Below are 17,115 nucleotides of genomic sequence, written 5' to 3'. Positions count from 1 at the left end.
ATATATGTGGACAGGTTAACAAGAAATAGATCTACAGTGATTGATGGTTGCATACACATAGCTTGGCATTAGCAGAAGATTCACAACAGCCATCAATGTTAGCGCAGGTATTCAGACTAAGAAGAACATGGATAGATAGTAAACCATTCTTACCTTCACTTTGCATGGTGTACATTATTTCTGCCTCCAGGTTAGGTGTTTGGTGATTCATTAAACTCAAACACATTTGTAAATAACATTTAAGCACATCATTAGCATGTCAGTGCTTTATCCTCTTAATACAGCACAGTAGCTGCCTGCTTTGCCCAATTGGTAATCCAGCTTTCAATGAGGATATTTTTTTATTTTCTGTTTTAGCAGACACAAGATTCATGAAAATCGAATAAATATGAAATAATTAAATATTGAATATCAGATAACATTTTTTATAAAATATCTGATGGGTTTTTTTCATCACATTTTGGACTATAAATGATGAATATCAATTTTAATAAATCAGTAAATTAGTCTATACAATGAGTGAAATAGCTAACCCTAATATTAAAACAAAAATACATTTAAACACAATTTAATCTGAGCGTTTATCCTGATTTTGATTAACTTTATTTTCTTTACTTAAGTCAGCTCATGTCTTTAATGTCTACTGGACTTTGTTTTCATTCTGGTGCAGTGGAGGTTTCCTGTTTCCCATTGTGTGGTAACATGTATAGAACATATGAATTGATCTAGGAAAAATGATAGGGACATTGAACTCCCACCCTTATTAATGTGATACTGTAGTAAAAATCTGTTTAGATGTGTTATACGGGCTACATATCATGTTTTGTCTCTCACTGTTTTGCAAAAAAGATGAGAAAAATAACAATAAAATTGTTTTTTTTAATTATGCATGAATACCAACACAACAAGTACTGTAAACACGAAGGGAATTAATAAAAACCTAACAGAGCTGTCTCGAGGGCGTGGCTGAGCGAGCAATTGTCACGTGACTCATCTGACGTCACTGACAGTCTCTTCCGGGTGTTTTGCTTCAGCTGGACGGTGTCAGCGAGCTAGCGTAGCTTTCTTTAAGAGTCAAAAGCCTTCATTTTTACAAAATGAACCGCATATTTGGTAGGGGAACACCCAAGGCTCCACCGCCGAACCTCTCAGACTGCATAGGAAACGTAAGTATTACCCAGATTTAACTTTTTGAACGCTGTCTCGAACAAAGTAAACAAAGATGGATCCCTTCTAGCTAACAGTTAGCTAACTTTTATGAGCAGAAAGCAGGCCAACGTTTGCCATATTTAAATGCTACGCTGTCACATTCAACGAGCCTAATAGTTAATAGTTATTATGTTACTGATAGCAGACAGGATTGTCATATTGGGCGTGTTTACCTAACACAATGTATTGACAGCGTCGGCCGACAAACTCCAGATTTAAACAAAACAATCGGTTGATCTGTTCACGTAATGAATCAGCATTATTTATTTGAGCCTTTACATTGACATGCAACAGACATGATGTCACTCTCTGGGTGAAAAGGCTGACAGCAACCAGTTATACTGGTTATTTGAGTGGGAAGAGCTATTATTACCCAACCTGGGAGGAGGAAGAAACGGATGATATGTGTAATGGTACTCGATAAGCCTCATTTTTCCTACTATGTTTGTACACCTAAAGAAAAGGCCCTCCATGATATTCATCATTTATTAAAATTGGTTATATTTATATCTGAAAGGCACGTTTTTGAGATGATTATACAGATAATAATCAAAAGCTGATGTCTGTGTTTCACTTGCAGGTTGATTCTCGCTCGGAGTCCGTGGACAAGAAGATTGCCAGACTAGATGTTGAACTTGTGAAGTACAAGGACCAGATGAAAAAGATGAGAGACGGGCCCTCAAAGGTGAGACTTAGTGTCCAATGCTGCTGTAAGACAAAGAAGAGAATGGGCTCCTGAAACCCTTTAGAGTGCTGCCATCCAGGACCCAAAGACACGTATCAGTGAAAATGAGATGTAAACATATTTATTTAATAAAATAATAAATGAAGTTCTCAAAGGTTAAATGCAGCTGCACCATAACGTTGCCTCAAGAAAATACAGTGTTAAATTGTCAAACATTGTATTTAAATCGGGAACTATCTTATCAAATATTAAGTTATTATGTACTTATGTCCCATTCATAACCAATCATTTTTTTCATTCACCAGAACATGGTCAAGCAGAAAGCTCTGAGAGTTCTGAAGCAGAAGCGGATGTAAGTACTTTTATTTAGTGTTTATAATATCAAATTAACTATAAAAGCGCTATATGTTTATGTTATCAGCCTCAGTTATTCCCTTATGTCAACTGTTGTGAGAGTCTAACTTTATATCATCTTTACATCTTCAGGTATGAGAGCCAGAGAGATAACCTCATGCAGCAGTCGTTCAACATGGAACAAACAAACTATACAATCCAGACCCTTAAAGACACTAAAACCACAGTAAGACAGGAAATGATTTACCGGATGATGTTTTCTTCCATCTGGAAAATGGATCTTTCTGCTGACATTTTCTTTTTTTCTTTTTAGGTCGATGCCATGAAAACCGGCCTTAAAGACATGAAGAAAGCATACAAGCATGTGAAAATAGATCAGATCGAGGTATTTGTTTTGCGAATACAGATTTACCGACCGAGATGATTGATCTCAGCAGATGAGATGGCGTCGCAGTTAATAATTGTGTATATATTTAAAGATAACACGCCATTATTCCCCTCCTAATGAGGCACTTTAAATATATTACAGTGGACTAGAAGTGAAGGGTAACCACACATTACTCAAAGCTCACAACCGGAACATATTAGGAATTAAGTAAATGTAGTAGACTGAAAAAGGAATTGTTTGGATGTGTTGAGGGCTGCATAAGGTATGATCCACAGTGTATGATGGCGGTCGGCATGGCCCCCACATGGAGACGCAGACAGGAGTACAGGCACAGAAGCAAAGTAGAACTGTGAACGGGGCGAAACAGCAGCAAAACGCATTTTCGCGACCTAAAATAAAGGCTCACCTCAAAAGAAATTAATATTTGTTTAAGGGATATACAGTCTATGTTTCAGATGGGGATCTGAAGCTGTTACATATCCATTTATGCACTCTTTAAAGCCACCAGACTCCATGTGAAGTCTTTGTTACAGAGCCGATGGATGAAGTGCAAACTTTGAACTTGTTTTATTTTCTTTTGATTTTCAGGATCTTCAAGATGAGCTCGGGGACATGATGGAGGATGCCAACGACATCCAGGAGGCGCTGGGCAGGAGCTACGGCACACCTGAAATTGACGACGACGACTTGGAGGCCGGTCAGTAAAAATACTTTGAGGATGGGGATTTTACTTTGACCATAATTTGCCAGTTATTGTGACTAATTGTGAATTGTCCACAGAGCTGGATGCTCTGGGAGACGAGCTCCTGATGGACGACGACAGCTCCTACCTGGATGAGGCTGCAACAGCGCCTTCCATCCCAGAGGGCATGCCCGGCGACAAGTCGGTCAACAGGGTACAACACAGTTTTAAGATTTTTATACGCGGTTCTCCTTAACTTACAGAGCTTTTTCATTAATGGTCATTCCTCTTGTGTTTCAGGATGGTGTCCTGGTGGACGAGTTTGGCCTTCCTCAAATTCCTGCTACATAAAAGTGCAATCCGAACACTCGTGCTAGTTTTACATGTATCATAGCCTTTTTGTATTTATCCAACTGACACTCCCAGCCTTTAGAGTGCGGCAATAAAAACCACAGCATCTTCTGTCCAACGAACGATGAACTGCATCTTAAAATCGGGTATCTTTCATTAAAAGTTGATTATTATTCTGTTAGTGAGCTCATATCTATCTGAGGTGATTGTTTGAATTGGGATTCTCTTAACTTTGTACAGTTTCTGCAGCATTTGATGCCAAGAACAAAATAAATAATATTTTTCAAACAATACATTGAAGTCATGCAAAAAGTAATTTATACAAAATTCACTTTTATTGCCAAGTTGAATATGTAGAAATGCAAAAATCAATAACTTAAAAAGGCATTATTTATTTGTATGTACACTTAATTGAAAAAATAAATACGGATTTCTTGAAGCAAGTTGGGGCTCAACTAAAGTAATCCACAGCATCATCACCAGCTCAGCCTGTACGTGTGAGGGAAGATTCTTTGGTGCAGATACTCCACCACACTGCTTTTCTTCCGCAGCTTTTCAAATTCATAGTGAGGAATCTAGAAAAAAAAGAAATGCTTTAGTCATTTGATAAAAACAAGAAAAGTCAGAAGGTCCTGTGATACTTTAATTCTATGCACCATTTTGTATTAAACAATTTGGGCAGATCAAAATCTGGCAGAAAATGCCTAAAAAAAAAGTGAAGATGAGGGTCCAACCTGAACGACTTCATATCCCAGAAGCCTCAGGTGTCGCTGCTTCATGGCCTCTTTTCCAAGTAGCTGCCTGGTGTTTGTAGTGAACCTCTTCTGTCCGTCAATACAGAGAGCGATCCTGCAACACATCAATCCACCCAGAGCGATGCGTTAAAACCGTTTTTTAAACCATGTCAGCTTCGACATATTTTACATAACACCATTTACCTTTTGTATACATCGTCAACATGACTGGCAGGCAGAACATATCCTTCCTCATCAAGTTTTATCTCCACATCTACAAGAACACACAAAAAAAAGGTAGTTGATGTTAAGCCTCTTTAGGTTGACTACAGGACACATTTAGGAGACAAACAGCTGTTATGTTACCGAGCGTGTAGCAGTACGGCGTCAGAACTTTGGATCCAAAGTATGAACGAGCCCCGAGCAAATCCACCAGTCCGTTTTTCACAGAGTTGTACAGATGTGGGTCCACGGGCGTCTCCAGAGAGCGTCCAGACATGAGGAAGGACTTGACGCGGTACTTGGGAAGGAGCCTGGGACCCTGAGGAGACAACACGAGGCGTGAAGGAACACAAATACATGAAGTGGCTGGCCTTCAGAATAAAAGCACAGGTAGAAAGTCACCTGTACAGGTTTTATCACATAACTGGAATGCACTGAACCTCACACGAGGATGACATGTTGTAAGAGGGTGTGTATTCAGGTTTGAGGCTCTTGCATTATTTCCTTTTGTTGACATAGTTTTACATATTGTACCTCATAGAAAGGACACTCCAACTTCAAAGTCATGTAGAGCTGAGTCAGCTGTGCCAGGATGGTCCGGTCCAATCCTGTGCCCTGATCTGGAACACAGGCAATTTGAGTCAATAGTATTTTTATAGCCTATAAGCCCAACATCACAAATGTGTCTCAAGAGGAAAAACTCCCCCCATGTAATAGCTGTTGTGTGTCTAGAATAGATCAACATAAATGCAACACAGTCACTATGAGTGTTCTTTTTAAGCATGCGTTTGTGGGAAGCTTGTACATATCGCAGGTGTCTGACAGGATGATTTACGTTGCAGTTGCTGTAGAAAGTAACTGCTGAACACTTTGGAGACAAAGTTAACAGGGAACCTCTCCACCAGGGTGCAGGAGTGGAGGAGGTTGAGCAGCGTCCGGGGCTGGAAGTGTGAAAAGCGCGTCCGCAGGATGGTTTCAACTTTCCTGAAGACCTCGCCAGCGTTGGGAGGAAGGTAGCCGAGCTTTCCGAAAGCCATGATCTGCCTGGCCACCTGGCTGGTGCTGTAGTCGTCCGCTCGGTACACGAAGCTCTCCGCAACGGCATCGAATACAGTCGGGGACAGGATGTTCCTCCGGCCGAAGAACTGAATCAACTTGGTGACCGTCTCTGGGTGGGATGTGAAGGTCATTGTGGGCACATACCTCTCCATCGCCTCCACAAAGTAATGATCACTGTGGCCGAAGTGCATCAAGGCCCCGAGCACAACGGTGAGCTCTTCGTCGGTGAAGTGAGGCACGTGCCGTACAGCCTGTTTACACAGATTGATCACGAGAGGCATGGCCTGCGTCTGGTTCAGAGTCACGAGAGCGCTGAGCAGCCCGCTGACAGCCGGAGGATCCATGCGGGAGGTGGCGGTCACGGCGTGGGAGTGCATGGCGTTCAGCAGGTCCCGATGTTTTCCATCTTGACCCACGTTACCTTGCAGAAATCCATAGGCAGCGGTGAGATCCGCAAGGCTCCACTGGGCCGGCTCCTGCTTCTGGATTTGCTCCATCACCTGCTCCAGCACCACGCAGCCAGGACCCTCCAGAGCCAGCATTGCCCGGCCCAGGGTGCACAGCTGCCCTACATTCATCTGCCCTCTGTCCAGCCGCTCCTGGCTCTCGGACACCAGCCGCACCATCAGCGTGCTCCACGGATCCAGGAAGAGGCGGGTGCAGGCCAGGAGAGCTGACACCAGTCCAGCATCCGTCAGGCGCACAGAGTCCTGCTCCAGCTGGAAGCACAGAGCCCTGATGGTGTCCTTCTCCAGCACCGCAGGGTCCTTCAGGGAGCCGCTCTCCTGCTCCAGGTCGGCCACACGGTGAAGTGCTGCTGCAGCCATGGTGTCAGACATGATCCCCACGGTGCGCAGCAGTGTGAAGACCTGCCGGGAGGAGGAGCAGCCCCCGAGACGCTGCAGGAAAGCCTGTTCCTCTGCAGCTGTGGGTCGGTGCAGCTGGGTCAGACTGAACCGAGGTCCCGAATCTCTGTGGAGTCCTACAGAGCTGCTAGCCACAAAGGACGGCTCTTTAACCATGCTGGTCAGGTTCCTCGTCCCGCAGTCCAGCTGGAACTTCTTGCAGCCCTGTCTCTGGATGCTGCCGCCAGCTGAGGTATACAGGCAGGCTACACATACAGGCAGTTCACCGCTGGCCCTCAGGAGCCCGGTGGTGCACACAGGTCCAACAGGAAGGTAGCGTTGAATCCCGACCTGCCTGAGCAGCGGAAATCTCTGGATCAGCTTCAGAGCCATGACCAGAACTCTTCACACCCAGCTGGAACCATGAAAAACACAAACTTTAAGAAACAAGAGAAGGTTTACTTGAGGAAAACGCACATATTTCCTCTATGTATCGTTAACTAAATCAAAAGTTCATCCATGTTACAAGCAATGAGAGTAACTTACTCAGCATCGTTGCTTTTCTGTTAACTAACCAACCTTGAGGGTGCTGTTAGCTAACGTTAGCCACTTAGCTGCTAGCTTCCTGGCTAGCACAGAAGAGTCTCGCTGATCTGATTAACGTGTTTAACGGCTGACACCTCGACACAGAGTGACAGATAAACAACTAATGACAAGATGAAACCGGCAAAATGCATACCGTGACATGCCGACGTCTGCACGAGGACACAGAACCGGTGACAGCGAAGATGTGTCCCTAACGTGGTTCCGTAGGATATTGAGGCGTTCAGGGAACCTCGTTATGCAGTACTTTCGGAAGCACAGTATTGGATTATAACTATATACATCAAGTGGTTCGTGCGGCGTTTGATCGGAATTAAACTTGGGATATCCATAACAGTTACTTAAATCCACCACTTTTACTGACGAAGTCAATTTATTGACCTCACCTTTGATGGACGTTTTGCGCTTCACGCCGATTCGAATCTTTACCGACAGCATTAGAAGGCAGCACCGTTCAGCATGAGTTTTTTGTTATTTAGACAATAGAGGGCAACATAACCCATTTAATAACTGCACAATCTCACCCAATAGGTTTCCACTAGTTTAAATGGCCTAAAAGTGTCATTAAAATGTGATGATATATAGATTGTCATACTATAGTGTGACTTTATTACTTTCTGACCGTTTAATGGCATACTATACTTACTAAGTCACAGTATAATATGTCACAAAAATGTCAGAAAATAGTCATGATATTGTATGCCATAAAAAACAGAGATAAGAGAAGTCATAAAAAACTCATGGTGTAGTCTGCCATAAAAAAAACATGTAAAATGAACTATAGATTGTATATTTTTGCCAATGTATCTTTCTGTGAGTGTGAATGATGTGTGCAAGGTGTCTGTGTGTATGCAAATAGGTGTTTGCCATGACGAGGAGACATTCAGTTGTCGGCTTCTTTGGGTGAACTGCATATTGACTTCAGCTCATTACATAAAGAGCCAGGATGCTGTCAGCTCAACGGCAGTGGAAAGGCGCATCTTCATCATCCCCAAACCGGCCGCAACAGCACCCTTCCCTGGACCAACTGAAGCTCTGGCCATACTGATGGTTTTTATTCTACTGGACGTATTAGGCTACGGCTGGCCTGACTATTTACTTAATCTCCCCTTTTTGTACCTGCAAAGGGGAGTAATTTATTGTAATTTGGTTTAATTTATTTCTTCAAGTTAGATCTGTTTCTTCTGAGGTTTGACTTGTAATAAAATGTCCTAGTCAACCGCGCCTTAAAAAGCCATAGTATAGCATGTCGAAAAAAAATGCATGGATATGATCCTGATGTTCAAGCGGTAAGGATGGTTTTCACCCATGCGGTCTGGTTTCGACTCGCGGTATGGGAATTTGATTTTAAGCCGATATAGAAAACAAATCAAAGAGTTATAGTATAAGCATGCAGTGCATGGGGGCCAGGGACGTCTTCCCCGGGCTTTGAAGCCCCTTCACATCCTGTGGAGCCCCCCCAAACTGGACACACACACCCTCTTCCCAGTCCACTGTGGAAAATTTCAAAACACATCGTCTTTTACTTTGCCATTTTAGAGGCAGACAAACCAATTTACACAATTTCAAATACTTGCCAATCATCAGCTGGCACATGCACATATCTACGTTATTGGCATGTGCAATTATCTGACATCTGAGCCTACAGCCATGCCAGCAGCTTTGTGAGGCAGGTAGCAGCTACAATTTAAATCTGAGTCACACAATAAAACAGGGTTCAACCAGGGTTTGAAACTGCTCCAATGTGAACTCTTTTTTCCACCACATGTACCTGGTGCACAGAACATGTTCCTCTTGTTTACCCTTGGTAAACGCAAGACTAAACAAGTTGTGAAACAAGTTGTGGACCGGAACAATGCTCTAACACACACGTCTTCACTCCTCAGTGGAGAAAAGGCTGCAGTGGATCCCTTCAAGTGCTTCTCTTGACTTGTTCACCTGCTGTAAGTAGGAACATATCAAACTTAATACACGTATTTAAGAACACTAAGAAGACTTGCATGAATTCACTCTCATGTACATTTAGTTTTAGCATCCATGGATTCTCTGGACCTAGTGAGCCCTTACTTGTTCAAGTACAAAAGGAGGAACTTTCTGGTCAAGGACGAATTGCGACCAACAGGCCTTGATGCTCTGCAGCATTTTGAGATCCGTCCCACTGACATCTTCCTCGTCACGTACCCCAAGTCAGGTCAGTTGTTTTCTATAACTTTCTGCTAAATTCGACACTTTTACAGCTTTTTTATCAAACAACTGTTACCTCCGAAGTTTCCTTCAGGAGTTCCCACGCTAGATCAGGGTCAAAAGTCTGAACTGAAAAAAAACGACCTGAAAGTGAAAAAAAGATTTGAATCTGAAAATATAAAATCTGAAACTGAAAAATATAAGACCTCGAATATCAAAATCTATATGAAAGTGAAAAATGAAAAAGAAAAATGTATTCAAAAAAATTCCAGGACTGAATCAAAATTATATTCAACCCCAAAAAAAATTCCATTCACTTATTTTTATTTTGAATACATTGCTGTATTTTTCAATGTTGTTCAAGGTTGAAATTGTCCGCTGGTATATCGTTGGTTTCTAGAGCCTTCAAGTATTTTCAAAGGAATAGCAAGCATGTTTTCTCAAGTCAACCTTCGCTAAGCCCCGCCCCTCAAGCGCAGACTGGCCAATTATAACTCTTCTGCGTGATAGACACTCGCAGCCGTGTAAGATGTTTTAAAACTTTGTGTCACTATCAGAATACGTCAGCACATCATTAACTAGCACAGTAATCTACTGAAGGTGTACTGGATGTATACAGATAGCGTTTTCACTTTTTAATGATTGTTACTGTGAATACAGACATAACCGGCTTTACAGGAACAGTGCTGAGTCAGTTTCACATCCTGGATATTTCCCTCAAACACATATTGCAGACCTTCTGTCGGCTTTTCTGAAATTGCTTTTTTGTTTTTCCAAATATTAGACACTATTTTGTCTAGCTAAACCTAGTGCAGTTGAATACAACAAACTGTCATGAAGGTTAAAATGTTTAGTTTGAAACTGTTTTGTAGAGCTTGTAGTTCATAGTGCTGACAGGTGTTTCTAGTGTTTATTATTTCCACCACATACAATGATGGTAACAGAAACAGGCTGGTCTGGTATGTTCTTTTTCTTCTGTTGTATTTAAAACATCCCATATCTTATTTGACTCTGCAGGTACAATATGGATGCAGCAGATTCTGGTTCAGATCATGGATGCTGCACACCCTGAATCGGCAGAAGATGCCACCAACAGGTCAAGAGTTCCTTGGCTGGAGGGGAGAACTGCGGACAACCCTTTCAGAGAAAGGACTGATCCTCGAGTCTTTCGCTCGCATCTCCCCCCAGACATGTTACCTCAGGGGGTGAAAGCCAAACAAATCAAGGTAATTTACAATATTCGATTCAATTCAAGCATTGATTTAAGCATCCGCCTGTAGCCGAATTCACAAAATACGTATGTTTTTTTTTGCTTTAGGTTGTGTATGTTTGGAGGAACCCCAAGGATGTCCTGGTGTCGCTCTATCACTTTGCCCACAGTTGGGTGTTGCTGGAAACACCTCAGAGCTTTGAGGATTTCTTTCAGCAGTTCCTGGATGGTGACGGTAGGTTCAGTATTATGGGGTTCCTTAAGTACATCAGAGTAAGAACACAGAACAGAATCAACTGTTTTTGCATCTACTCGTGTAGGATGGTCTGATTTTATTGTAAGATACAACAAGGAGTTGAAATTTGAAATGAGGGATTTCACTTTTCAAATAAAACATGTTTGTGTATCTCACTTTATCTTTGTAAGGTTAGTATTTAGTTAAGTTTTAGAAAACAAACATTAACATCATACAATACCAGCAAGTATCACTCACCTTTAGTTTTCAGCGCTGACACACAAATCTTTTCTCCAACAGTTTTCATGGGATCATGGTTTGATCACATCTGTGATTATCACAACGCACGAGACCAACTGAACATCTGTTTTGTGCAATATGAGAATATGTTGAAGGTTAGGAATCTTCTTTTTTCTATTGTTTTTTTTATAGAACTTGACCTTGATAAAAATATATAAATGAGTTGAGCACTGTAGCAAAGATTAACTAATGTGCATGGACGTAACAGCCATGACGTAACACAGACTTCCTGCAGATTTTGGATTGATGGGCCTTTGTTTTTGCACATATTGTATACACATCTTTGATTGACAGGACCTCAGAGGAGAAGTTGTGAAGCTTTGTGCCTTCCTGGGAAAAGATCTGACAGATGAAGCCATTGATCATGTTGTGGAGATGTCCACCTTTAAAAACATGAAGACCAACCCCAAAGCAAACTACAAGGACTTGGTTGAAACCAACCGCTACAAGAAGAAAACCATGCGCAAAGGTTTGTTTCCACTACTTTTGTCATCATTTACAGAGAAGAAATTTACTTTTAATGGTGGGAAATGACTAAGCAGCAGACCAGTACAGACAGGTACATCTCAGATTTTTTTCCCGTATCCGAACAGGTATAGCAGGTGACTGGAAAAATGTCTTCACTGTGGCCCAGAATGAACATTTTGACGTGTTCGAGGAGAAGATGAGCAACTTGCCGCTGACCTGCATCTGGGAGATTAAAGAATAGCTCCTCTTAAAATCAGCCCCGGCCCTCAAGTGGAGAAAGTCTCCCTCAACATGTCCGCACGCTCACAAAAACAGTGTTTCACTCCCAAAGTGATTCTCTCTACACACTTGAACCTTTCTATGCAGTGACTGGTGGAAACTGGCCTCTATCAGTCTGAAATTCATTTTACAAACTGTCAGTGCTGATCACTGCGATTAGTTAACAGGGTTAAACTTAAAGAAACCGTCCCTATGAAATATGATCATGCAAAGATATACTTTTCTGAAATTCGAGTAAACTTGCCCTTTAACACAAAGCCGAAATAAACGATCAATTAACCATACAAGCAGGGCAATAGATCACTATAGTAGTGTGTGTGCAGGGCCATAATCCTGTTTCTCCTAACTAAAGCATGCAATGCTTGTACTAGGTCAATGTTTTAACCATTTATTTTCTCCAACTGAAGCATCTTTGTTTACCTCTATTTTGTCACCAAAGAGTTTTGAGTTCAAAGAACTTGTAGCTGAATATATGAATGATATACGCATGGTCATTGTGTTGATTTTACACCTCTCGTCTAGCCAGAGCTTTGATGAGCAATCAATAAATCCACCAGAAACAAGTGATGCGACTCTTTTTTCCCCCAATTGGACGGTCAAGCATGAAGTTCAGCATGTGTCTTCAGTTGACACATCCTGTTCTACAAAAAATATAAGATGTTTTGCATTGGAAGTGTACATTTTGAGCTTATGTAGATACTGCTGGTAAAGTAATTAAAACCTAATCATAGATGGGATCAACTGTATAATGCACGTCTAACAGCTCAGAGTCCTCACTTGTCTGTTAAATTAGGGTTTTTAATAATAGAACCACTTGATTCTCATGACAGAAACACTCAACGATGTTTAGGTGATCATAGTATTTGGACAGCTCTTCTTTTGAGTTGTTGCGCCACAAAACAGCACCTTATTTTTTAGTAACGACGGTGTTCATTTGTTCTTAGAGCAAGAATTCAGCTCGCGCTAGTCAGCACACGTTGAATGAATTTAGCAAGGAGGTAGAGTCGACTTGTCAAGTCTTGACAAGCACCCGAGGAAGGAAAAAATGTGCACAAGCACCTTAGTTGTAAACAAAATAAAGACAGAATAATGCACCACTTATTTCAGTTGTCATTTATGGAAGGGAGAAAGTCAAAATACAACTTGATAGATGGCTTCATTTAAAAAGTTTATATTATAAAATGTAAAAAGTCAGCTAAACCTGATCACATGAATTGCAAAGATTTATCCCGTAGAGCTTCCAAGGTGCTGCCACTTCACATGACAGGAAAAACATTTTACAACCTATTTTTCCCTCTTCTCATTAGAGATGTGTACATTTGGCAATACTGGAAGTTCACAACAAACAAGAGTGGCTAGTTATTGCTTTGGTTTAGTTTAGTTTAAAATGGGGTTTGTACTGGAAAGTTGACAAGCTGCACCGTGATCTAGCTGACAGAAGAGGAGAAGAGGGCGGAAAGAATTACGCTGGTATGGCTCTTTAATCGTCCTTGTCCTTGGCACCGTGCTTCAGGATGCGTGTGAACTCCACGTAGTTGAAGTTGCTTTTCTTGTCGATGGGGGCCTCTCTGAAGAGCTCGTCCACCTCCTCATCTGTAAACCGGTCACCCATTGTCGTGAGCAGCTCTCTGAGATAATCATCCTGGATAGAACCTGAGTGGAAAACAGTCAAATCAGATGAGGCAACTTCATTTGTAAAACACTTTCTAAACGCCGCTGCAATCTAAAGTGCTTTGTGTCTGAATTTACCTGTCCCCTCCTCATCGAAGCAAGCGAATGCATTTCTGATCACATCCTCGGGGTCTGTGCCATTGAGCTTCTCCCCAAACATGGTGAGGAACATGGTGAAGTTAATGGGTCCAGGAGCTTCCATCATCATCGCCTCCAGGTAATCCTCAGTTGGATTTTTCCCTATAAATAGAGCCGGTTATGATGCACTTAGTCTGAAGAGTTGTGACATTAACAACTGAACAGCGTAGGTGCACACCCACATGAATAAAGTGCAGAACTGCCTACAGCTTCTTACAGACGTGTTTGATGCGCTAGCCCTGAAGTAAAAACTGACTCTCCTACTCACCAAGAGAGGCCAGCATGTCGTGAAGGTCCTCTTTGTCCACGAACCCATCACGGTTCTGGTCGATCATGTTGAAGGCCTCCTTGAACTCCTGGATCTGAGACTGGTCAAACATGGCGAAGACATTGGAAGTTGCGCGCTGAGGGCGCTTCTTCGTGGTCTTTCCCTTTGCTCTTTTGCTAGACATTTTGACTTTTGTTTTACCTGCGGAAATAAATAAATGTTTATGTATACATGTTGCATTATAACAGGCAGGAGCTTACTGCTTAGGGAAGACGACCATTATCAAATGACAGTGTAAATACAATAAGGAGAGAGGAAAAATACATAATACTGGCCCAATAACAAAGCAAAAAGATGACACACGGAGACAATCTGATCAAAAGGTTATGTGGATCATAACGTTACTCAAAATAAGATTTTGTCATCCATGCCCCCAACTCAGTGGAAGGGTATTTAAATTATCTGGCAGCGATTCCCCAGCGTGGTGTCCCTCACTGAGCTATAAATGGAAATGTTCCCCAGCTTTCTAGGTTGATCAGCTCACTGGCTTCACTGAAGGCAGAAGAATTAGTGATGTGAGAACAGATGCCCTTATCAGGCAATGTCTTGAATGAAGACGCTCTCAGACATTCACATCTGGATGTTGACACATGATGTTTTTGCCACTGGATGTTGATGGAAAACGGGTCTCAAACAGACAGCGTGTGCTGCGTAGAGCTTTGCCTTGTATTGAGACACTGTTAATATGGTGACACGGCTCGATATTATCTATGAGATGAAGGTTCAGTGATACAAGTTTTAATGTTAGTTAGAGCTGAACTTACTCATTCAGTGTATAAACTGTCAATCATATGTTCCCAGTGTGACACACTCAAATTGCTTCTTTTGTTACAATAACATAGAAAAGAACCAATATGCAGATGATGATTATTATATTATTATTATTAATGAAAAACAGCAAATTCTAAAATCGAGACAACAGAAAATAATTTTACTTATTGCAATACTTTTGTTTTTGCTTTAAACATTTAGTCTTTACAATTACAAATCACTAATTATGAAGTTTAAAATGCCATCAAAACATTTACAGAAGAGTTCCCAATATGTAAAAAGTAGCTTACATTATGGTGACTTACTTAAATTAGCGAGGAGCACTTTCCTAAACGTAACGTGCAAAACCAAATAGTCATCCTCAACTTATCGTCATGTTAGTTTGTTTTAGGAACTCATTTTATTCCATTTCCTGGAGCTTTAGCAAGTACGTATACAGTTGCGGCCTAGCTTGAGTCATAATAAATTATTAGCCGCGAAGCTAACAGCTAGCCGTGTTTTCAGTGCAAAGTGGCACAATACCATAGTCAGACATACGGCATTCCTTTAAATTTGCATTATCAATTTGATATACTGATAGCAAAGCATTTATACTGTAGATAAGTGTGGTATGCAGAGAAATAAAGTCAAAACAGACAGTCTTACCTGACAACAACACGACACTCAGCTAGCCCGATGCTGCTCTTTTCTCAACCACCGCCCTTCACTTCCTGATAATCATATTGGGTTCCGTACAGAACATTCAGATCAAACCAAGTGAGAAAAATAGGGGAGATCATCAAGCATGAAGCTATTATTACTCTCTTGAAAAACTATTTATAAGTTGTTTTGAGCCGAATATTACGCTTACGTAATAAAATTGAACTTACATTCTAAAACAGATCCTAATGTTATATTATTAACGGTATTAAAATACATAATGCTCCTTCACACCCCCGATGGAGGAAATGTAACTTCCACAAACACTCCCTTGCCTGCCTTGACATTCCTGGATATGCCCTTTTAAGGTTAGAAAGACACACATCGTCCTTTGCGCAATTAAGGGAAGGGAAAACTAAAATGACCCCCGTGGGAAACAAATGGGCGTTACTATGAATATGGCAAAATTATTCTTTATTTTATTTTGTTGTTGTTGATGCTGTTAATCTGACTCAAATACTTTCATAATTACATGCATCTCAGCTGGGTGTTATTTCTATATTTTCTAGTATGTGGCAGTTGTCAGCTTGTTTATTTTGTTTGTATTATATTTATTACATTATATTTAGTGTAAAAATATGTATATGCTGCTTTCTCGGCCAGGTTTCTCTTGTAAAAAGAGAACTTAATTTCAATGGGACTTAACCTGATTGAGTAAAGTTAAAGAAAATAAAATCAAAAGGAAGTTCACACACTTAAACCAATACAATAGGGGGAAAAATGTTGATAGAAAGGATAATAATAGATACTGACTGCCCACCGTGGGTAAAACAACAGTTGGTCATTGCTGCAAAGGGAGGCTTAGTGCTGCCGAGCTTCTAAAGCAAGATTTTAAACTGTTGAGTCATGGGTTGAAACAAGCTGCATCCTTTTTTGTCCAGTTGTCCTATCACTTTTAAAGTTGATAACAAAATGGCTGAACATATGGCATGAGTCACTCATAGTTATGCTATATGTTGGAACCAAACAAGTCACCAGTGTAGAGCTGCAGTAGTCCACAAATAACATGACTAGTGTTAATGATGGTAGGAGTTGAGTGATTAAAAGGCACAAACCAGCAGTGTTTATTATTATGTTGTAGCCAGTTTAAGAACAAATATAGACGCTGATTTAAATAGTGCCACAAAGCTAAGAAAAAGCTGTTTTTATCATTGGGTCCATCAATTAGAACAGCTCGCATACATCTGGAAATTAAACATTTCAATTCTGGGTCTAACTCATTTGATTACACACTTTTCAAGCGGAGGCAAGCACATTTTTTATATGCAAATGTAATACTTTCCAGTTGATCTCTTTGTATTTGTTCATGGTGGGCCTTGCTGAGTCAAATGTACAATAAAATGACATTATGTAGTGTCACGTTAAACCACTGGAGTGTGCTATAGCTTCAAATAAAAGCTCACCTTTTCTCAGCGATATTATAGACAGTTTCTTGAGGCCATTAACAGTTTATCTCAGCATGTTACCCAATCCTGTGTGAGAGTCTAGAACTGTTATCATTCAACATTCAAGTAGCTTCAATGTGTGGGAGTCATACTAAGCAGAGCATAAAAATACCCCAAATAGATCCCACGAGACATCCAAAGAGTTGGAATTTCCTGGACAGCTGAACCCAGTGACAGGGTGCTAACATGCATGTGATTCATTAAAACCATATTCACTTGGACAAACAGACGAGTGGGGAATTCAATATAATAATA

At 41.1% G+C, this 17,115-nt stretch overlaps 4 protein-coding genes across 6 annotated transcripts; 2 read left to right on the top strand and 2 right to left on the bottom strand.

Moving 5' to 3' along the window:
* The first annotated feature begins 1,010 nt into the window (after positions 1-1,010).
* chmp5b (charged multivesicular body protein 5b) lies at positions 1,011-3,962 on the top strand. The gene is made up of 8 exons (XM_031850499.1): positions 1,011-1,166; positions 1,790-1,894; positions 2,200-2,246; positions 2,381-2,474; positions 2,562-2,633; positions 3,225-3,333; positions 3,417-3,532; positions 3,619-3,962. The coding sequence occupies exons 1-8, from the start codon at positions 1,098-1,100 to the stop codon at positions 3,667-3,669; spliced, it is 663 nt and encodes a 220-aa protein (XP_031706359.1). The 5' UTR covers positions 1,011-1,097; the 3' UTR covers positions 3,670-3,962.
* A 20-nt stretch (positions 3,963-3,982) lies between these two features.
* On the bottom strand, positions 3,983-7,332 carry fastkd3 (FAST kinase domains 3). 3 transcript variants are annotated; one of them, XM_031850496.1, is made up of 7 exons: positions 7,269-7,332; positions 5,461-6,944; positions 5,160-5,245; positions 4,770-4,944; positions 4,608-4,677; positions 4,404-4,518; positions 3,983-4,244 (listed from the first exon to the last, which is right to left on the bottom strand). In XM_031850496.1, the coding sequence occupies exons 2-7, from the start codon at positions 6,920-6,922 to the stop codon at positions 4,146-4,148; spliced, it is 2,007 nt and encodes a 668-aa protein (XP_031706356.1). In that variant the 5' UTR covers positions 6,923-6,944; positions 7,269-7,332; the 3' UTR covers positions 3,983-4,145. The 3 variants fall into 3 exon arrangements, with proteins under 3 accessions (XP_031706356.1, XP_031706357.1, XP_031706358.1); XM_031850497.1 differs by having other exon boundaries at positions 7,076-7,324; XM_031850498.1 differs by having other exon boundaries at positions 5,461-6,966; positions 7,269-7,304.
* Positions 7,333-9,169: 1,837 nt separating this feature from the next.
* On the top strand, positions 9,170-11,903 carry LOC116385102 (amine sulfotransferase-like). Its single transcript, XM_031850303.1, has 6 exons — positions 9,170-9,323; positions 10,334-10,542; positions 10,635-10,761; positions 11,062-11,156; positions 11,356-11,530; positions 11,655-11,903. Exons 1-6 carry the CDS (start codon positions 9,170-9,172, stop codon positions 11,768-11,770), a joined length of 876 nt encoding a protein of 291 aa, XP_031706163.1. The 3' UTR covers positions 11,771-11,903.
* Positions 11,904-12,906: 1,003 nt separating this feature from the next.
* myl12.1 (myosin, light chain 12, genome duplicate 1) lies at positions 12,907-15,437 on the bottom strand. The gene is made up of 4 exons (XM_031850358.1): positions 15,362-15,437; positions 13,886-14,086; positions 13,558-13,719; positions 12,907-13,461 (listed from the first exon to the last, which is right to left on the bottom strand). The coding sequence occupies exons 2-4, from the start codon at positions 14,067-14,069 to the stop codon at positions 13,289-13,291; spliced, it is 519 nt and encodes a 172-aa protein (XP_031706218.1). The 5' UTR covers positions 14,070-14,086; positions 15,362-15,437; the 3' UTR covers positions 12,907-13,288.
* Positions 15,438-17,115: the final 1,678 nt, after the last annotated feature.

This window comes from Anarrhichthys ocellatus, unplaced genomic scaffold (genome assembly GCF_004355925.1).
Source record: "Anarrhichthys ocellatus isolate YVR2014 unplaced genomic scaffold, GSC_Weel_1.0 scaffold10, whole genome shotgun sequence".
NCBI classification, from domain to species: Eukaryota; Metazoa; Chordata; class Actinopteri; order Perciformes; family Anarhichadidae; genus Anarrhichthys; species Anarrhichthys ocellatus.
Note: the sequence above shows the minus strand (reverse complement) of the source record. Positions and strands in the feature narration are given on the sequence as shown.

Coding starts and splice junctions, on each gene's coding strand:
- chmp5b (XM_031850499.1), top strand. CDS start 1,098: ATGAACCGCATATTTGGTAGGGGAACACCCAAGGCTCCACCGCCGAAC. Junction 2,247..2,380: donor GTTCTGAAGCAGAAGCGGAT/GTAAGTACTTTT, acceptor TTACATCTTCAG/GTATGAGAGCCAGAGAGATA. Junction 3,533..3,618: donor GCGACAAGTCGGTCAACAGG/GTACAACACAGT, acceptor CTTGTGTTTCAG/GATGGTGTCCTGGTGGACGA.
- fastkd3 (XM_031850496.1), bottom strand. CDS start 6,922: ATGGCTCTGAAGCTGATCCAGAGATTTCCGCTGCTCAGGCAGGTCGGG. Junction 5,246..5,460: donor CTTTCTACAGCAACTGCAAC/GTAAATCATCCT, acceptor CCTGTGTTCCAG/ATCAGGGCACAGGATTGGAC. Junction 4,519..4,607: donor GTTGACGATGTATACAAAAG/GTAAATGGTGTT, acceptor GATGTGTTGCAG/GATCGCTCTCTGTATTGACG.
- LOC116385102 (XM_031850303.1), top strand. CDS start 9,170: ATGGATTCTCTGGACCTAGTGAGCCCTTACTTGTTCAAGTACAAAAGG. Junction 10,543..10,634: donor TGAAAGCCAAACAAATCAAG/GTAATTTACAAT, acceptor TTTTTGCTTTAG/GTTGTGTATGTTTGGAGGAA. Junction 11,157..11,355: donor AATATGAGAATATGTTGAAG/GTTAGGAATCTT, acceptor TTTGATTGACAG/GACCTCAGAGGAGAAGTTGT.
- myl12.1 (XM_031850358.1), bottom strand. CDS start 14,069: ATGTCTAGCAAAAGAGCAAAGGGAAAGACCACGAAGAAGCGCCCTCAG. Junction 13,720..13,885: donor CGACATGCTGGCCTCTCTTG/GTGAGTAGGAGA, acceptor CTCTATTTATAG/GGAAAAATCCAACTGAGGAT. Junction 13,462..13,557: donor CTTCGATGAGGAGGGGACAG/GTAAATTCAGAC, acceptor TTTTCCACTCAG/GTTCTATCCAGGATGATTAT.